At 37.0% G+C, this 19,013-nt stretch overlaps 2 protein-coding genes across 6 annotated transcripts in view; one reads left to right on the top strand and one right to left on the bottom strand.

The window, feature by feature from the left end:
- Window positions 1–5,697, top strand: part of LOC148655633 (sodium/potassium-transporting ATPase subunit beta-1-interacting protein 3-like) — a 158,980-nt gene extending 153,283 nt beyond the window's left edge. For all 4 annotated transcript variants that reach the window (XM_088642348.1, XM_088642351.1, XM_088642349.1 and 1 more), the window contains one exon: window positions 1,810–5,697. In XM_088642348.1, coding sequence (XP_088498474.1) covers window positions 1,810–1,819 — 10 coding nt within the window. In that variant the 3' untranslated portion in view covers window positions 1,820–5,697. The remainder of the gene's footprint in view (window positions 1–1,809) is intronic.
- Window positions 5,698–8,022: 2,325 nt separating this feature from the next.
- Window positions 8,023–17,719, bottom strand: ggh (gamma-glutamyl hydrolase (conjugase, folylpolygammaglutamyl hydrolase)). 2 transcript variants are annotated; one of them, XM_088642362.1, is made up of 10 exons: window positions 17,444–17,719; window positions 17,161–17,187; window positions 16,360–16,465; window positions 15,192–15,242; window positions 14,567–14,651; window positions 13,210–13,348; window positions 12,956–13,062; window positions 11,891–11,981; window positions 9,970–10,104; window positions 8,023–9,278 (listed from the first exon to the last, which is right to left on the bottom strand). In XM_088642362.1, exons 1-10 carry the CDS (start codon window positions 17,541–17,543, stop codon window positions 9,157–9,159), a joined length of 963 nt encoding a protein of 320 aa, XP_088498488.1. In that variant the 5' UTR covers window positions 17,544–17,719; the 3' UTR covers window positions 8,023–9,156. The 2 variants fall into 2 exon arrangements, with proteins under 2 accessions (XP_088498488.1, XP_088498489.1); XM_088642363.1 differs by lacking the exon at window positions 17,161–17,187.
- Window positions 17,720–19,013: the final 1,294 nt, after the last annotated feature.

Genomic DNA, 19,013 nt, shown 5'->3' with positions numbered 1-19,013 from the left:
CAGGAAATACAAAAATGTGTTAAAGTAATCCCTCACTATAAGACCAACTGCTATACAAGGTTTCATTTATATGGTCTAGTAATTCATTTTTCATTTAATGAAAGGTTATTAGCATTGTTGTCTTTCTCACATCTAGTTGGATGAAGAATTTACTTTTTATTTTTTATTGCATAAGAACTTTTTTATAATAAAGGCTTGTGTGTTAAATGCATATAGTACAGTACCTATATGCATTTAAAGAGAAGAAAAATGCAAAGTTGTTTATTTTCTTCTCTTTTCAGCATGGAATAAACCTTTACTTGTTCCTTTACTGTACTTGAATTACCTTGTTTATGCATTTGCTAACGACTGTAACAATGTAGTATACAGTACAGTAAATGAGCAGGATTGGTGGCATTTTCCACATTATTATTTATGCATTGGCTTGTGACTAATGACTCTAGGCATGTTACTCAATTGACCAGGAATGAGTACCATTCCATGCCATACTAAGGTAGAACTTGGGTGTTTGAGGGAACGTTTTTGAGTTCTGGAACCAATTGGAGATTGCAACACAGGAATTAATGGGAATTTAATTTCCCTTATATACGTTTTTGCTTTACAAGCAGTTTTCCAGGAAAGAATCAAGCTTGTGTAATGAGGGGTTACCGTATATAAGATCTGCTGATGAGCTCCTTGGTAATTGTCATGCTACATGACATGAGTGTTTCGTTCCTCTCCATCACTGGGTGGTATAGCAACACTTCAGCCCAGGACAAGAAACAGATGGAGAGAGTAGTGTATAGCTTCTATAAAATTCCCTCTGTGGACTCATTTTATTTCTCTAGACTGAAGCGCAAAGCTTTAAAGATCCTCACTGCCCAACCTCTGTTCACTTTCCTTCCCTCTGATAAGTGCTTAGGTCTATCAAAACAGGCACTAATAGGTTCGGTACCTACCTGGAAGCTGTGAGATGTATGAACTCAGTACTTTCATTTTTAAATGTTTGCATGGCTCACTGTTATTTCATTTCATCTGGTCTCACTGCTAAATATGTTATTACTGGTGTGTGTTTAAGGTTGGTATGTGAAAATGTGTTGAGTGGATGCTGTTTATTATTGGCTCTGTGTGGTATATTTGTATTGTATGTCTTTTAATTGCTTGCACTCACCAAACCAAATTCCATACAATGAGGTATTGAACTTGAACTTGCATGGAGAAGTGCTACCCATTATGTGGGGAAGCATTTCCTTCTACATATGCAGACTAAATGTTTCTGTAAACTTCAGAATTCATTCTGCTACTTGTTTAGCTATTGTGCCATCAATAGGTACATTATCCAGAAAAATGAGGGAACCGGGCCCATACTGAGGATGAAAATACTCTACCTCTGCCATGCTTCACAGATGTAGTGGTGCATCTGAAATTTCTCTCTTTCTGTACACTTTGAGCTTTCAATCACTTTGATCAAGGATTTTCTCGGACTCACCTGTCCACACAATTAGTTTCAAAACTCTCCTGGCTCATCTCTGTACTTCTAAGCCAATTCTGAAACCTTGTAGAGATATACATGAAACTGTACCTCTCATCTTTATTGATATTGTAATTCACTGTGGCTCCAGAATGAATACTTAAAGAACCACTGTCCCACACCTGTTGGAGGGCATTGTATGATATCTTAAGCAGTTGACCATTTTGTTATTTATTAAGTGTTTGGCAATCTAAACTCAATAAGAAAAAAATCATCAGCCTTTAAAAATTCAATCACACAGGCACATTGCGATGAGGTGATTTATCATTAACACTTGTCCTTCCTTTTATCTCTGACAGGTCGAACTAAATGACAAACAGCAACTGGTTTTAACCGAAGGAGCTACTTTAAGAAGAAAGGCCACTGTGTGATTCACAGCTCTCTGAAGAGAGGTGGAGTCTGGAAGGGTGTCTGGAATGTGCTGTTTGTGCGTGGCTGTGGCTATGAGATGTGTTTTGCTGTGAGTTTGTGTGTGTGTGGGCAGGGACTTACACACTGTCAACTTTTGACCAAATTGATTACTAGGATCCATACTGTATGTAAACCAACAGATTGAATTCAGTTTTGGTGATCTGTGAATTGTGTTCTTAAGCATGACAACTGTACTGGGACACCGGTGATATGAAATGCAATGTTTTGTCTGCTTGTTTTATGCACAAGACATGAATTAATATAGGTACGTTACTGGTGTGATCTCAACGCCCAGTTCCCATCTCCTGGCAGCCATTCCACACCGGTCTAAACTCTAAATTGCTAGAAAACATTATTACACCTTTTAAAATCTTTTATGGAAGTTCTACAGTCCTGAACTCTTTTTTTATATGGGTTAAATGTCACTGTGTGTGTGATAGATTTTTTAAAAATATTTAAAGGGTGCAATGTTTATGTAATGTTCTTACGTTTTCTCAATTTTCCATTCTGTGATTTTTTTAAATGCTATTCCGTTCTAAAATTAAAAGAGCTGAAATTCCTAATTTTAACATAAACTCCCATGGGACATGTGAATCAAAATGGCAGTAACATCTCGTCTCGTGTAAATATTCTGTAAAACTTCAAAGATGCTCAGCATTGCTAATTATATTTATAGGTCAAAAAGTGTTTGAGACAAAGACAAGAACTCATCCTGCATATAAAAGACTTAGTTAAGACCTCCATATGTTCATGCTTTCTTTTTTTATATTTCCTCAAGATCTGCGCAATGTCACATTATGGATGTTGCCATGCATAAAATTATAACGATATACAAGATCAGTTTTTGTTCATACATAATGCCCCTTGATTCAACTACCATCTACATTTAAATATTTTAATGAAGCTACATTAGTTACCCTGAATTCCTTTTATCTGTTATTGTGAATAGGATTTACACAGAGGAAAGTTGTATATTATGTACCTCTAATGTAAAACTGCTAAAAAATAAACACACCATTAAGTAGTCTCTGAAACATTTAATGAGAAGCTCATTTTTAAAAAGAATACTGTCCATAACTGGCCGTATGGTTTTTTATTTTATTTTACTATATTAGCACTAAATTCATTATGCTAGTAAAAGTATTAAGTTAGCTGGCCAGAGAAAAATATTTTTTCCATCATCAGAATGACAGCAATATCTTTGAGGTAGTGATAAAATTAGGTTTCTTTTGCTCATCAGACTTGTATCTGGTAGCAGGCTTAAATCATCAACACCAGTGATGCAGCCTTTTTCATACCTGGGGCTGATACAGTATATCGATATGGCTTATGATGAACAGTGTAGAAAAATACCATTTCCTTGCATACAGAAGAAAAAAACATCTAATTCTCCTACCAGCAAATGTACGACTGTATTGACCTCTGAGGAGTTTCACGTTTTGTGATGTTTCCCGAGAAATGATTGAAATATAGTTTCAGTGAGCAGCGCTCTAGAGAAGTTCACTCAATATCAAATGAAGTAGACAAGCGCCTGTATCTGGAAATGAAGTGCAGATTATTTTTCCCCCCACCTGTAACCAGTGAACATCAACGGCAACCTTGCTCGTGATGCAAATTGTGTTCGCTGGTCGCCTGTTCAGACATCTTGAGGAGGAAAGGTGAAGAACGCTCTCCTCTTTAAATCGGCAAACGTACTGCTTCACAAAGTAAAAGGACACATAACGTCACGGGTAACTAAACCATGAGTGGAAAATGAGATGCGAGAAGCATTTGTATTTCGCGTACTACACTTTCTATAAAACTTCAAGAGGCAGTTGAATCATGACAGCATTTCAAAATCCTTTCACTATAACGTAACCTACTCGCTTTTTTTCTTATTATACAGTACATGATCTTAAAAGATCATTTTATTTTTTTAAATATACAAAATAATAGATTGTTAAAAATCTTATACATCATAAATAGAAACCTCCATATGTATTCGTTTTTAAAATGCAGAAATATGAACTCATCTGACACTTTTAAAATTCCAGCTTTGCTATTGGGTTCCGATTAACTTGCTAACTTACGAAACGCGAAACGACCACCTGACGCGGACCTCATTTGCTTACATCTTATTCTTGTTCTTTCAGCAGCTCCTTTTAAATGTCCTTTCTTCACATGAATAAAATCCATTAAGATACGTTAATGTATTTTTTAGTTTTAGAATTTAACTTTGAGTCTCTTTGTTTCTTTATTTGATCCACTAAGTTTTTTTTAAGGCAGTTAACATTTACTACCTTTTACAAATGACCATTCTCAGGCTGTACATTCTTCATATTAATACTAGTGCCTTCATAAAAATCTGTAACTTCTTTGATCACTTACTAGGTTGTGTAGTTTTCATTTGAGGCTCCATATCGAAAATAACTGCAAGTTTTGTTTTTCTTCAGTGTAAATGAAAACTGGAGACAAGGTTTAAGACAGACTTTATCACCCTCTGCTGGACAGCAGAAAAAGTGAATGGTGGCATAGAAACTGTTCTATTTTCTTTAAATGTTTAAACTTGTTTAGTGGTAGCCAAATAGGACAGAAATTCACATTGGTGCTGTATTTTGTTAGTGTAGTCTTCAGAACCTAAATTAAATTTAAACCAGCCGTCCTATCTGAAATTTTTTACAGGTGATGTCTCAGATAGGCCACTGAGACCAGTCAGCAGTATTCCACGGTTTGTGGTCTTGTTGAAACAGATCAATAAATGACTTGATAATATAGATTCCACTGTGGCACCTCACAGAGTGCTAAAACAGGCTTTTAAGTACAGTACGTGTGTTAGTCCTGTCATGTTAATCAGATTTTCAGAAAAGAAATGTTAACACTTCTGCAATGGACTAGTGTCCCATTCCCCAGCGTCCCTGTACTGGATAAAGCAGTTTGGAAAATGGATGGATGTTAACACTAACACTTAAAGGCAGTTTTAAAAAGGCAGCAGAAAATTTCACAGCATATAACTTTCCATTTCAACTCGTATACTAATGACAAAACTTTTTAACTTGCAGGATAAATGAAGCATTTTACAGTTCTTTTGCAACATGCTTTCAACTATACAATTCATAAGGATTTTAAGGCAGGTCATGGCTCTTCTTTGATGATTCTTTAATATTTACTTCATGAAAATCTTTGTGAAGGTCAAACAGGCTCCAATAAGTATAAGTCTCTTCTACTGCAAGACTTAGAAAATGAAACTTTGAGTAACTAAAGAATGCACAGTATTTTGTATGCTTCTCCAAACACTTCAAGACACAAAAGAGCATTAGGCAGTTAGTGTTGGTACATTATAATATTTTGTTCTTAGGTCAGCTACTGTAACAGGACAGGTAATAACTACATGTTCTGCATATCACAGTTTTGAAAGTGTTAGCTCTATTTTTATTTTTTAAGTTCCTCTTCATGTACTAATATGTCATGCTTTGCCAACACTGCCAGCTTGAGACAGGCTGCAATAAACTAATTCTTATCTTTTGGGGAAAAAAACGAAATACACTATTTCTGGCTTTGTATGTGTGACAGTCTGTGGATATTTTTATTGTATGTAGAATAGTAGAACCATTTTGCACATTTAATTTCTACCTGTAAATATTTTACACATTCTTATGTGACAAGTGTTACAAATAAGAACACTATGTAAAGTTTTTTTCAGGCAATGGTAGACCAGTTTGGGGTACTGTGTACAAATTAGTGTTAATAACAAGAATTTCTTGTCAATTATTAATAAACTGTAAATTGGAGTAGTTTAACTGTGTCTGCGAGTTCATCAATGAGTGTTATTCTCTAAAGTTCAAATTTCTTAGTTTTAAATGTTAACTAAGATGCTTTCATAGTTATCTGGTGAAATTTTCATAAAAGAAAAACCTACCACACCATAAAAGCCTCTGATGGTTTCTTTATTTAAACTACTTCTTCATAGGAGTTCTCGGTGATTCTAATCTGAAAGTATCTGAAATGCTGTTAGATATTTGTAAAGTGTTAAGAAAAACGTTTCCTTTTGCTGCAGAACAACAGTGTGGTTAGGATGTGATCATCAGAGACTAATGTGTCTTTCATTGAAATACCGTTTCATGACAAGAAAATGACCGTTCAGTAATTATCAAACACACTGATCAGACTGTCTTAGCAAATTTCCCATTCATTTTAAACCTGCAGTTTATTCCTATGCGTTTTCTTTGGTTGTACTGTTGGTGAACTCTCTTGGGCTGCACAAAGATCACAAAATAACAGATAAAGCTGTTCAGACTGGTTCATCTTTGAGTAATTACATTAATTTATCGACACAATTATCCCCAAGTAAAAATGTACAACTCATTTTATCTTCACAAATATGTATATATTTAGTGGCCTACGCTCATGTAATTCCTAAATCTGTGTACCTCATATGTAAATGATATATGCCATCTAGAGGCTAAGTATTATAACTGAATTATTTAATCATGGATAAGATAATCTCTGGTAGTAATAATAAAGGAGCAATTTTATTCATTTGTGTATATGGCCAAATCTTAAAGAGCAAAGAAAATTTCACACTTTTTTTTCAATTTAAGATGAAGTAATAGCACATTTCTAAAGAAAAAAACAGTGTCACCTCCATTTTGATCCTGCTAAAGATGAACAATAAAAGTTGCATAAAAAATCAACAGGTAATGAGCTATATTGTAATTTATCAACAAGCGGAATATATTTTATTAATGATCGAATGAAATCGACCAAAAATTAGTTTTTCAAACTATAAATATGTTTTTAAAATATGTGCCACAATTATTGGCTCTCCTTGCAACGACAATGGGATTGAGCTTCTTTCTATAATGTTTTATGAGGTTGGTGAAAATATTGAGAGGGATCTTATACCATTCCTTCATACAGATGCTTTCCAGATAGTTTATATCTTTTGGTAACTTTTACGTGCTCATGGACTGCCCTCTTCAATTCGAACCACACATTTTCAATGGGTTGCAAGTATAGAGACTGAATTTGGCCATTGCAAAATGTTGGTTTTGTACTAACAGTAGATAAATCTAACCTCATGTGATAAATAACACAGAATTACTTTATAATAAAACACACTTTATTATTTAAGCAAAAAAAAGGCAAATTTCAGAAGCCTTGTGCAAAAAAAATAAAAGCATCCTTACTGCTTCCATATCCATTAAGAAGGTAATTGGAATCTGGTGCTGTTAAACGTGCACATAATTAGTTGATAATCGGGAAGGATTCTGTGTATAGAATCAGAAATGTTGTCAGTTTGGAGTGGAACAGTCAGGTTTGTGGTAACATATCATGGCTAGGTCAAAAGATATCCATGACCATCTCAGCAAAATAATTGTTGCTGCTCATTAGTTTGGGAAAGGATACAAAGCTATTTCCAAACAATATGCAGTCCATCATTCCACAGTGAGAAAGAGAATTTACAAGGGAGGAAAAGTTCAAGACGGTTGCCAGCCTACTCAGGAGTGGGTGTCCCAGCAAATTCACCCCACGGTCAGACAGTATGATGCTCCAGGGATCTCCAAGCCTCAGTCAAAAAGGTAAACATTTTGAGTTCGTGATTCTGCCATGAGCAAAAGATTGAACAATAATGGCTTTTGTGGATGTGTAGACAGGAGAAAACCCCTTCTCTCCAAAAAGAATGTTGCTGCATGGCTTAGGTTCACCTGAATGAACCACAAGACCGTCCATCAAGCAGGGGTGATAATCTGGACCTAGTTTGTGGCCACAGGACCTGGATGCCTCGCAATCATTGAGTCCAGCATGAATACCTCTCTATACCAGCACATTTTGTTTATATAAAATGTTGTAATTCCTACGTTTTATTCATGTAACAAGGAGATGCTAATGACTGTAGGTACGTTACAGAAATAATTAACTAGGACAGTTATTGTTTTCTTAATTGGGCACCATTCTATTCAGTATCAAGCCGAAGTTTGGGAGTCTGAGGGAACAATTCTGAGTTCTGGAACCAATAGGAGATTGTAACACTGGGAATAATAATTTGATAGATTAAGTTGTGCTAAAAGAACACTAAAAACTTTTGCAAAACAAATGTCAAACAACAAATCAAAAATGTCTCAATCAGTTAATCAAGATTTATTTATCAATGCACAAACAGTACAGCATACAGCAGTGTTGTCGGCAATGAAATGCTTTGTCCGCGAGCTTGTCAAGAGAGACAGAATAGTAAAAGGACGGGAATTTATGGGGATTAGATTAACAAAAAGAAAAAAAATAGCGTTATGTCATAAAACTATTAAAGTCTCTTACAAATCATCCTCTTAAAAGTATTAAAATTCTAAAATACTACCAGGGTATGATGTTTCACAAAATGCTGAAGTTTCCCCAGGTCATCACTGACATGAAGCCACATTTTGCACAGTGATCTTGTACATGTACAGTACGTCATGCAGTAAGATGGTAGAAATCCTGACCTGTCGTAAGACACATCATCACTGAGAAAGCAGGCATCTGTGACAAAACTGGAAATTCTGTGGTGTAAATGACAAAAAGTGCACCCAAAACATACACTATATTTAAAAAACTCTAAAGGTTTCAGCATTTTAATTAAAAATACATTCAAGTAGAAATCACACAAAAAAAATGCAGAAAGCAAAATGATAGCCCTCTATTTCACTGAAACTAATAAAGGTTCAATCCAAGCTAACATATAGAAGAAACACAATTTTTCGGCTGTTTCTTTAGGTATAGAGGGGCAGAGGACATCTGATGAACTGAACAGCTGAAATGTTGTGTTTCTCCTTTCTATTTTTCAGCTTGGAATTAACCTTTAATAGTTCAGGTGGGTAGCTGCATCAGCATGCACAGGCTGCAAAGGAACAAGTAACGGGTTTTTTCCATGCTGAAAAGAGAAGAAAGAATGGAATTTTCAGCATGGAATAAACCCGTTACTTGTTCCTTATTAACCTTTCAATGTTTCCTTTGTAGCCAACACACACCAACACAGCTTCCCACCCAACATCTCTATTTCACTGGACATGCAATTAAAATTATAATTGTAAAGTGCCTCTTGATTTTGGTTTTGTTCCATCAAATTTAAGTAATGACATTATTCAAGAAAATTATAAATCATCTGTCACAATCATTCTTTTCTTCTGAATAAGCATTCAATCAAATGAAAGATATATACTCGTAAACTATTGCCTTGCCACCTTAAGAGCAAACAAAAATGTTTTTCAATTAAAACCCTGTTGCTAAGAAAATATATAGATCTGCTCAAAAGGAGAGTGATTTCCTTTATAAACTGGACTGTAGTTGTAGATCAGAGCTTTTGATTCTTCTTCTTCACTTGGAAAATGGTGAAAGTTTTTCCTTGCTGTTAAAAACAAAGAAAACCCATTTACAGCACATCCATAAATATCTTTTTGCTTATATCTGTTGAAAGCACATTTTAAACAAAAAATACATTCTAAATAAGAGACTAATGCAGAGTAAATTATTAATACAACAAATTAAGCTCTTGATTACGTTTTAGACATTTTTGGTAAATTAACTGCAGCTTCATCTTTCAGGACAATGTAGTAGCTGAAGCCATTCTCTACTGAAATAAAATGTGTTCTTAAATCTGTTAGTCAATGTTCTGTAAGTGTATATAGACAGTGTGTGTGTATATTATTTGCTAATTTATACAAATATTTGATCATTTAGGCTATTGAGCCTGCTCCTCACACTAACTCAGGATGATTATATACTGAAATACCTCCCACTAAAATACACACTTCCATGCTTATTTTAAAATTAAAAGAACAGTATTTGAGGTCAGAGAACAGATTCTTTAAACCCCACTCCATTCCCAGCTTGCAGCCAGTGACATGATCAACTTCTGAACAGCAAGACACAAGAGCCCCACAGAATTGTATGTCACTCTCCCAGTCTGAGATGGCCCCCAGCCTGGCAGGCAGCAGCAGGGCCTACATTAAAGTGGAGGCTTTGTGACCCCCCCCCGCAGCACTTTGATTTGACCCAATCGGGAGGCTTTAACACCGGAACAGAACCTGATCAGTTACCTTCATTGACAAAGAAATCAGCCATATAGAAGGTAGCCTTCACTGCATTAGGTGAATGGGGAATGTATGGTCTTGTCCACTCAAAGGCATTCTTCTCAGGGTGCCACTGAGTTCCATAAATGGGGACATCATAGGCTGCACACAGAATAAAAATCAAGCCATATGTAAAACAATGGAATTCCCGTGGAAACCTAATTGAAGCATTTGTACTTATTTTCCTAGGAGACCTCGGTGTTTATTTTTTATTTTAAAACAGGGTTACAGCTGTCAACACAGGCCGTCATTTTCAAAATAAAACATGTACTACGTTAACTTCTGTAGGACTGTAGGCCAAACAAACCACAGTTCCATTTGTTTAGGATGTTAACATTATTCACTCTTCATCCCTATCCATTCATCCATTTTCCAACCACTTTATCCAGGTCAGGCTCACAGCCTATCCCAGCAAGCAATGGGCATGAGGCAGGATACACCCTGGACAGGACGCCAGTCCATCACAGGACAGACAGAGACAGACACACACTCACACCAGGGCCAGTTTTCCCAGAGGCCAACTAACCTATCAGTGTGTCTTTGGACTGTGGGAGGAAACCGGAGCATCTGGAGGAAAGCCATGCAAACATGGGGAGGACATGGGATCGCACTCAAGGTCTGGGATTGATCCCAGGGCCCCAGCGCTGCAAGGCAACACTGCTAACCACTGCGCCTGGAGTGAATTGTAGCTCCTGGATTCACGTTTTTATATGCATTCAACTCGGAAGCATCCAGTGCAAACACTGGTTAAAATGTTTAATGTTTAAAAGTAATAAAGAAAAGTTACAAAACAAAACGTTGCTTTGAGCCCTCTTGGCCAATTACAGAAAAATCAAAACTGAAATGCGCTGAACTAGAAGAGTGGTGTCCGCGTGATGATCATGTGTCTTTTTCTTCTGTTCTGGGGGCTGGGGGTTGCCTTTGCAAGTGTTTTGCTTGGGGGGGCTGAGGAGCCTCCCACCTTACATTTTGCATTTCCAGGGGTACAGCCTTCTTATGGCAGAGCGGTGGCTCTGTGGCTCAGGATCTGCGCCTGTGGCTAGAAGGTTGCCGGTTTATATCATACAGCGGGCAGGGGAATCCTATTCCGCTGGGCCCCTGAGCAAGGCCCTTAACCCCAGCTGCTCCAAGGGCGCTGTATAAACGGCTGACCCTGTGCTCTGACCCCAAGCTTCTCTCCCTGTCTGCGTGTCTCATGGAGAGCAAGCTGGGGTCTGTGAAAAGAGGAATTCCTAATACAATAAATTGTATAGGGCTAATAAAGTAATCTCTTAATCTGTTCTTTACATTTTGAGTAATGATATGCATTTAAGAGTTATTTTGAGAAATGGGATAAAGAAATGGGGGGCAGTAAGACATGCAAGTCTTATGGAAGAAAGTAAAAACCATGAAGGACACACAAATTAACTATTAGTAGAGGATCAAATCTTGTGAGTGGGGACTTCTCGACCACTCAGAAAACTAAACCAAATGAGTATCAAAGAAAACATGCTTTTGAATGCAGCTGAGCCACAGTGCCACAAGCCAGATGCTTTTTATTTAGCCTACAGACTGTACTGCTTAGCCTTTTTCATGCACTTTTAAAATACATACCAGCTCCAGACAAGTTATCATACAACTGACATCCTGATACTGTATTTACACGATGTCCATCCTACTTAGGAGTCTTCAAATTTAAACTAAATATCATAGATTCACTTTATATTTCTATAGCATAAAACATTTCATTATCATTGCAAAACAACTTTTAAGAAACTGAGATCATCTAAGAACTAGGTGACATTTTGTGTTGAAGTTGTGTGAGGTATTTTTTTGTAGCCCAACTTTTTAAATAAATGAATGTTCTACATTTTATTATATTAACTTCTTTTATGAAACATAGTCTTACCTTCCATGGTAGAAACAAATTCCAATTTCTCATCCTTGTTAGTTGTCAAAATGTTGTAGAACTTTCGGAGTTTCTCGTCACTATTGTATTTCTGGAACAGGTTGGAAGCAACGGTAAGGTTTACTTCACAATCGTGCAACTAGCTATGCAAATAACACCCCATTCCAAACAACCTGGCAAATGGGTACTTAGCACTGGCTGGGCCAACTTCAAAATAACTTAAGGTTTACAGTTATCAGAGATTGAGATGTAGCTTGACTACTTTGCTAACATTGCAAGTCAAAGAGTAAAACCCCATACAATTTAGTAAATTTAGTACGTTTCTGGCTCAACCAAACAGGGCCGGATTTGGCTCAGCTGAGCAGGGAGATCTTGGGTTTTCCTGCCAAAGGCAACACCCTCAGAGGCTCTCGGGAAAGAACGTAGCTCGGACACTACTTTGAGTGGCACACTTTGGCAATAACGGAGCACTTACAAATGAGACCGGTTGGGGTGGTGCTGAGTGACAACACTCCAAAAGTAAGAGGAATGGAACCAAAGAGCATAAACGCTACTTTCAATGGCACAAATGGAGCAAAAAAGAATTTGGTAATTTAATTTTTTGGTGCTGATTTCACTTGAGCTCAGTTCAACATCTCTTCAAAGAACAGATGCCTACAGCAGTTTCCTCATTAGCCATACTGGGACAATGACATTTCTGGTCGGGAGGGAATAGGGCCACTTACTGGTCCAATGGCACCATTTGAGGCAGCAACCTGGATTTAGACCTGCATATTTAAGCACAAAGGAACAAGTAATAGGTTTATTCCATGCTGAAAAAAAGAAGAAAGAGAACACAACGTTTCGGCCGTGGAGCCTTCTTCAGGTGTGACACACTTCAGGTGGGTCACTTCAGGTGACCCACCTGAAGAAGGCTCCACGGCCGAAACGTTGTGTTTTCTTTCTTCTTTTTTTCAGCATGGAATAAACCTATTACTTGTTCCTATGCAGCCTACGCATGCTGACGCAGCTACCCACCTTATTTAAGCATGGACTACAAACTGAAGCATTTTGGGAAAGGCTCACCTCAACAGAGAGACTCCATATGTGTGAGTTTTCGGTTATAGACTCAGTGGCAAGAGCTTCCAAGAGCTCTGTAGGGAAGTTCTTAAACAGCCTACTTTCTCTGGCACCTACAAAACAGTGTAATGTAAATAACTGCTACAGATTTACTACACAGTGAATAAATCTACACACCTAACACACATCCAACACCGAATAAATGAATTTGGACAGAATACAGTTTAGGAAATGTATGATTGTATGGAACGAGAACCTACCTTTAGTAAAAATCAACGGAAGTGCAACACTAGTAGTGTTAGTCCTTACTAACAGAATCTTTCCACTCGTAAGGTAAGTCAGCTCCTCAAATCCTAAACAGGTACCCCAAATAGGGAAGTAGTCACCTTCAGAATTAGCCTAAAACAAACAAAAATAAATAACTATATTTCATTATTACATATTTAAAGTGGTCTGTTCTGAGGTTATGAGCATAACAAAAAAAGGAAGACTGCAAAGGACCCAACCTTGGGTGTTACAGTAGGTAGTTCTAACAGCTACTGTACGTGAAATTAAAGGTTTTACCTGCCACTTCTAGAAACTACCTGGCTGGGAAGCCTGTACCAGACACTCGCAACCCCAGCTGTGATGAATTATTACATTTTCTTTATTCTGAATGAATTTCCTTTACATTTCCAATTGCAATCCCATGTCCTTGTTTCACTACAGAGCATGAAAACACCCCTAGTTCACAGGGTTTCAAACAAATAATCAAGGACATGGGGTCACAACCGACGACTAAAGGGTAATTCGATTTACATTAGTAATACCCGAAAAGCAGTTCTTATGATGTTGCACATCTGGTCTACATGATTTCTACGGTGCATTACTGCATGATCCATAACTATGAGAAATTTATTTTTAATTTTTAGGCAGGTTGGGGGAAGGTTATATAAGCATATGTAGGGCTCTGCATATGGAGGTGTATGTCCTGAAGAGGAAAGCTCAAAAAAGGACACATCAATCCTACCCAAAACAGGAAATTATGAAAAACTACAGTATGTGGCCCAGCAGACATCAGTAGGTATCAGAAACTACACCTTCCTGTCAGGGATAAACATTCTCATAAAAACAGGTTTCAAAACATGAGAACAGCACAAAATGACATTTTGTGAGAGTAGCTTAGCTTAGCTCAGAGTTCGAAAGCTTAGAGTTTAGAAATAAAAAAAAATCTTTACGTGTATTTTACTTATTGTTTTGCCTCCATATGCCCCTGAGAAGGAACCCTTATAAGCCTGTGATTATATGCCCTGTGAAAACTCATTGGCTGATGCCATAGTACTGTGTTCCATTACAGACTGTGGCAATGACCTCAATGAAAAATAAATAAATCACACAGGGACACACACATTTTCTTTCATAACACATGTACAGTACATTTAAGACACTTTGTTTTACCCAGCAGTAAACTGTAACCTCAAACTGGCTTCGAAATCAGCAATTGGAATGGATCAACGTTTTTATTTCAGCTGACAAAATGCTTACTTTAGCATTCGATATCTGTTCTGCACATAACTGAACTTGGTCAGCGCAGCTCTTGCGATTAATGTCAAAGATACAGTGAGGAACGAAAGTTACCTTTAAAGCAAGCTGATAAAAAACACTTGCAGCTTTGGCATACCCTGAAGAGATGAGGTTGACTCCTCCCCCCGGCAACAGGAATCTGACAGGAGAAAGTTACATTTTCATGATATTATTATGTTTTTAAAACCGAAAATAACTAAAGGAATAAGCAGATCATGCAGACTTTTGACTTTCTTATCCTTTTCCCACTTTATCTCTGTCTTGGTCTGTAGATAATCCAGTGTCAGGGGATGCAGTATGGGTACAATGTTGTGCCAAGTGCCCCATTCACATTTCACTGTTAGCAAGTTAGCAAGTGGACATGCAACACAGCGTTTCCTTGACTTGCTTCATCACAGTGCTGGCTGGGGCTAGCCAGGTGCCAGCAGGACTGATTTAGAGCTAGTTGTACTGGCCCTTCTCCACAGCACCCAAGCTCCTCCATTTCAGCTTCATGTCACTGTGAGAAAGAGGCACACTGCCTAAGAACACAGTGTGATCCTTGACTCTCCCGGACAGTGAGGGATTCAAATAAAGATGTGATGCAGTAAGACAAAAACAGTCTTAAGATAACCTTAAGACTTTTGAGGTGCAATACCCCCAAACAAGAAAATGTAGTGATATACAGTAGAATACATACCCATTGATAGAGTTGAAAAGCTTTTCATAGTCCTCTTGTGACTGATTAATTCTATACAAGAAAGGGGAAATGAGTTTTTTAAAGCGTTGATGAAATACTACGAGAAATCTGTTCTTTTTAAGAAATTGGAAAACCTAGTGGTCAGAAGGTTATAACATTTTTCACAAAAAATAAAAGGAATTTATTGCATTTGTAGGTTTAAGAATAAAACCCATTCTTTTTCTTAAAAAGAAAAACTTTTCCCCAGCTGACAGATTTAAAAATACATGTTCTAATGTCCCATTCATAGCCTTTTTAAAAAACAAGCCCAAGACTTAACAGTTAAGCTTTGTTTATATTACGTGTAAGAATAAAAAGCAAGTAGTTACAGAGCTGAAAACAAAGAAGATTATTATAATATACTGTTTTACTCACTGCAGCAATATGTAACATCAGTTAGGGTTGCATCAGAAAGGGTTGCATAACTAGATATTGTAAAATTGTCATTTCTTTTACATTTACGTTTACATGTCATTTGATTTACAGTCTGTAAATGATAATGTACTGTATTCTTAGTGGCAATATTTTCTAGTTTTGCTATAGGAAATGGGGTAACACAGTGACAAAGGCAAATACATTTTGCCAAAAGGTGTTTCAGGAACTACTGAAATTGTGTTATGTTTATAATCTGTAACAGTGCCATTAAGACTAGGTGGAAAAATATGCAGACATTACAGTACTACTTTCTCGCTTTATCTGTAAACCTATTGTATTAATTCTCCATTTTTCTAAAATCATCACTGCCAGCGATAATACAGTATGACAAATATGAAACTTCACTAAGAATTAACTAGAAATTATCAGTAATTAAAATAGTACTGGCAATACTCTTCTCTTTTTACCTTATCCAATCCTAATCCTATTCTAAAAGGGCTGTCATTTATTTTCAAGTTCAGCTTTCAAAAACAAGCCAAACCAAAGATCTGTAACATAATTCCATATCATGTCCACTTAACATCATTGAGCACTACATTATTCATTGAACTGAATAAAACGTCTATAGGATGGTGTAAGTCAATATCTAAATTGCAAAGGATGAAGTGGTAACCATACAGCCATGTAAGATGTCATAACCTTACTGCAGTGCATGGTCTCACTTATCTGAGCAGGGCGTAGTTCATGTTCCTACCTTACAGGCACCACTCGAGCTCCTGCTGACTCCAGGAACTTCACATATGACGCCGCAATGTAAGAAATTTCTGGGTTCTCAGATGATTTTTCTTGAGCCAAAACCCCTAAAATGGTTGATATAATATTCTATAATAAGATAAACATGGTTACCAATGCAAGGCGCAAAGATCTCTACAGTATGTTTGGCAAATAATTTATCAGTCAAACTCTCATTTTAGGTTATAACACTGAACCATTTCGATCGCTGTGCTTGAGACCTTTCTTGCTTTAGGTGCACGGGAGAAAAAATAGAAATAAATAAGATATAGCCTACACCATTACAATGTATATTGTATAGACCAAAGTATATGAATAGCTGGACAATGTGACATGTTTTAAAAACAGAGTGATACTGGCAATTGCAAATACATTATACATTTATTTTGTATGTCATAAGAAATTATTTCACTGCAGTACGGCATTACGAAAATTAAATTTGTAATATTGGGAAAAGATTGATGCTCACTCAAGATATTAACTGAACAACAACGACCACTGTAAAATCTGTACTGATTAAATACTGTATAAATTATCCTAATTTCATTCTAAATTTTCACTTTGCTTTTTGCCATAGGTGTGTCTCACTACTGTGTTCTTCATTTGAAGTATTCAGTCTAGTGTGACAAATGAAGCACTGACCTGATTAACCAAAGTAAAGGCTCCCTGTTTCAAATCAACTATCGTGCACCAGAGCTCAAAAAGTTCTGTAAAATGTATTCATTTTACTTTTGATCAACTACAGTAACTGTAATAATCCTACCCAGTCTCTGAGGTGGTCTGCAGGTAACTGTAATGAAGCAAGAAATACCGTGATTGATTGCTGAAACTGGAACAAAATCTGCATGACACTGGGCCCTTTTGACTAAAATTTAAAACCCGCATCTACTGCCTAATTCAACTGTTCTTCCGGTTGGAGTCAAGTGACACGGTAAAATCACGGAGTGACTTGCCTGAACCAGTACAGAATATAAAACGAAGAGAAATTTGTAAGTTAGTGTCTATTTTTTTTAAGCAAACAAATGAGATTAATAATTTTAACTCACCGATAATGGGTCTGTCGTTTATTTTTGCTGTTTTGAACACTGCGGACGAGGCACAGCCAAGAACTAGTAAGAATGCATGACTCAGAAAATTCATTTCCATAAACTAAATTTTAAAAATTAATATATATTCTACTGCACGTTGTACACAGGGATAAAACGTATTTCTTTTTGCGCTTCTACCCGAGACCTAACCGAACTTTTAAAAGTGAGATAAACAGCAGTAAATACTGTTACAACATCGTATCTGCGTCACTAGATACAGCGCAACAGTGTTCCCTGGGATATGTAGTCATATTTTCGATCACTTTTTGCTTTTAGGAAATTAAATTGTGATATAACTTTAGAATAAAGAGATCTGCTGCCTGACGGATATATAATTTACATTTCCGTGAGTTTTAATAATTTAATAAATAAAGATTACAGTACCCTATAGCCTTTAATGTGAAGCAGCATTACTACCAATAATTCTAGATTGAACAATCATTACATCTTGCGTTAACTCTCCTTATCAGTACCCTGTTTTCTGGGGGTTTTTTACACATTTTTATTGGTCTGCACATTACCTTGGATTCCTATATTTTTAAATTTGAGAGTACTTTATCATAAGTTCTCTCAACATGCTACAGTATGTTTATATACTGTATTATATACAGTATCATAAAGTTACTACAGCAGTAGATAGATAAGACTTTATTGATCCTGAAGGGAAACTGATGTGTTACAGCAGCCCAAGACAAGCAAAAAACAGACATCAGAATAGACAAAACATTAGAACACGTACAGTAATACAAAATAATATAAAATACAGTAAATAAATAGGTGTGTGCAGAATATGATCATAATCACTGTAAAAACAATACAATATGTGCAAAATGTGCATAGGTATATACAGACTGATTGTCCAAAAAGTACAATAGAGCAAACATGCTGTCCATAGACGAGCAAATGAAGGGCTAACAGTCCTAGCCTAGGGCAGCCCGACAGCCTCCGGGAGGAAAGACCTGCTGAAACGTTCCCTTGAACACCGTAGCTGGAGCAGTCTGTTGCTTAAAGTGCTCCGCTGCCCCGTAACAGTCCCATGAAGCGGATGAGAGGTGTTGTTCATGATGGCTGTGAGCTTGGTCAGCATTCTCCTCTCAGCCACCACCTCCAGGGGGTCAAGGCTCATCCCCAACACAGAGCCAGCCTTCTTGATAAGTTTATTGAGCCTATTTGCATCTCTTGTCATGGTGCTGCTGCCCCAGCACACAACAGCGTAGGAGATGGCCGCTGCCACCACTGACTCATAATAGATTTCTTGTGCAGTGTACCTCCTCTAAATCTATGCCATCTTATAAAATGCATGTTCCTCCTACAGATCTTTAGATCCTCTGATGATGTGGTTATGATTGAGGTGAGGCTAACTAGTCTGTAATACCATGGCTCTGTTTATTCCATTTTGAATGAATAGGAATCTGCAAATTTTCAACAAGTAGGCATAACCCCTGCCATAAGAGTCAGTTGTTATGTCCTACTGAGTGATCTGTGAACAGCTTTTTTCCTTTGGGGGAAAAAGTAATTTCTTTCCCCA

The sequence above is a fragment of the Lepisosteus platostomus genome, chromosome 8, assembly GCF_059453375.1.
Source record: "Lepisosteus platostomus isolate fLepPlt1 chromosome 8, fLepPlt1.hap1, whole genome shotgun sequence".
Lineage (NCBI taxonomy): Eukaryota > Metazoa > Chordata > Actinopteri > Semionotiformes > Lepisosteidae > Lepisosteus > Lepisosteus platostomus.
This window is presented reverse-complemented; position numbering and strand designations above follow the sequence as displayed.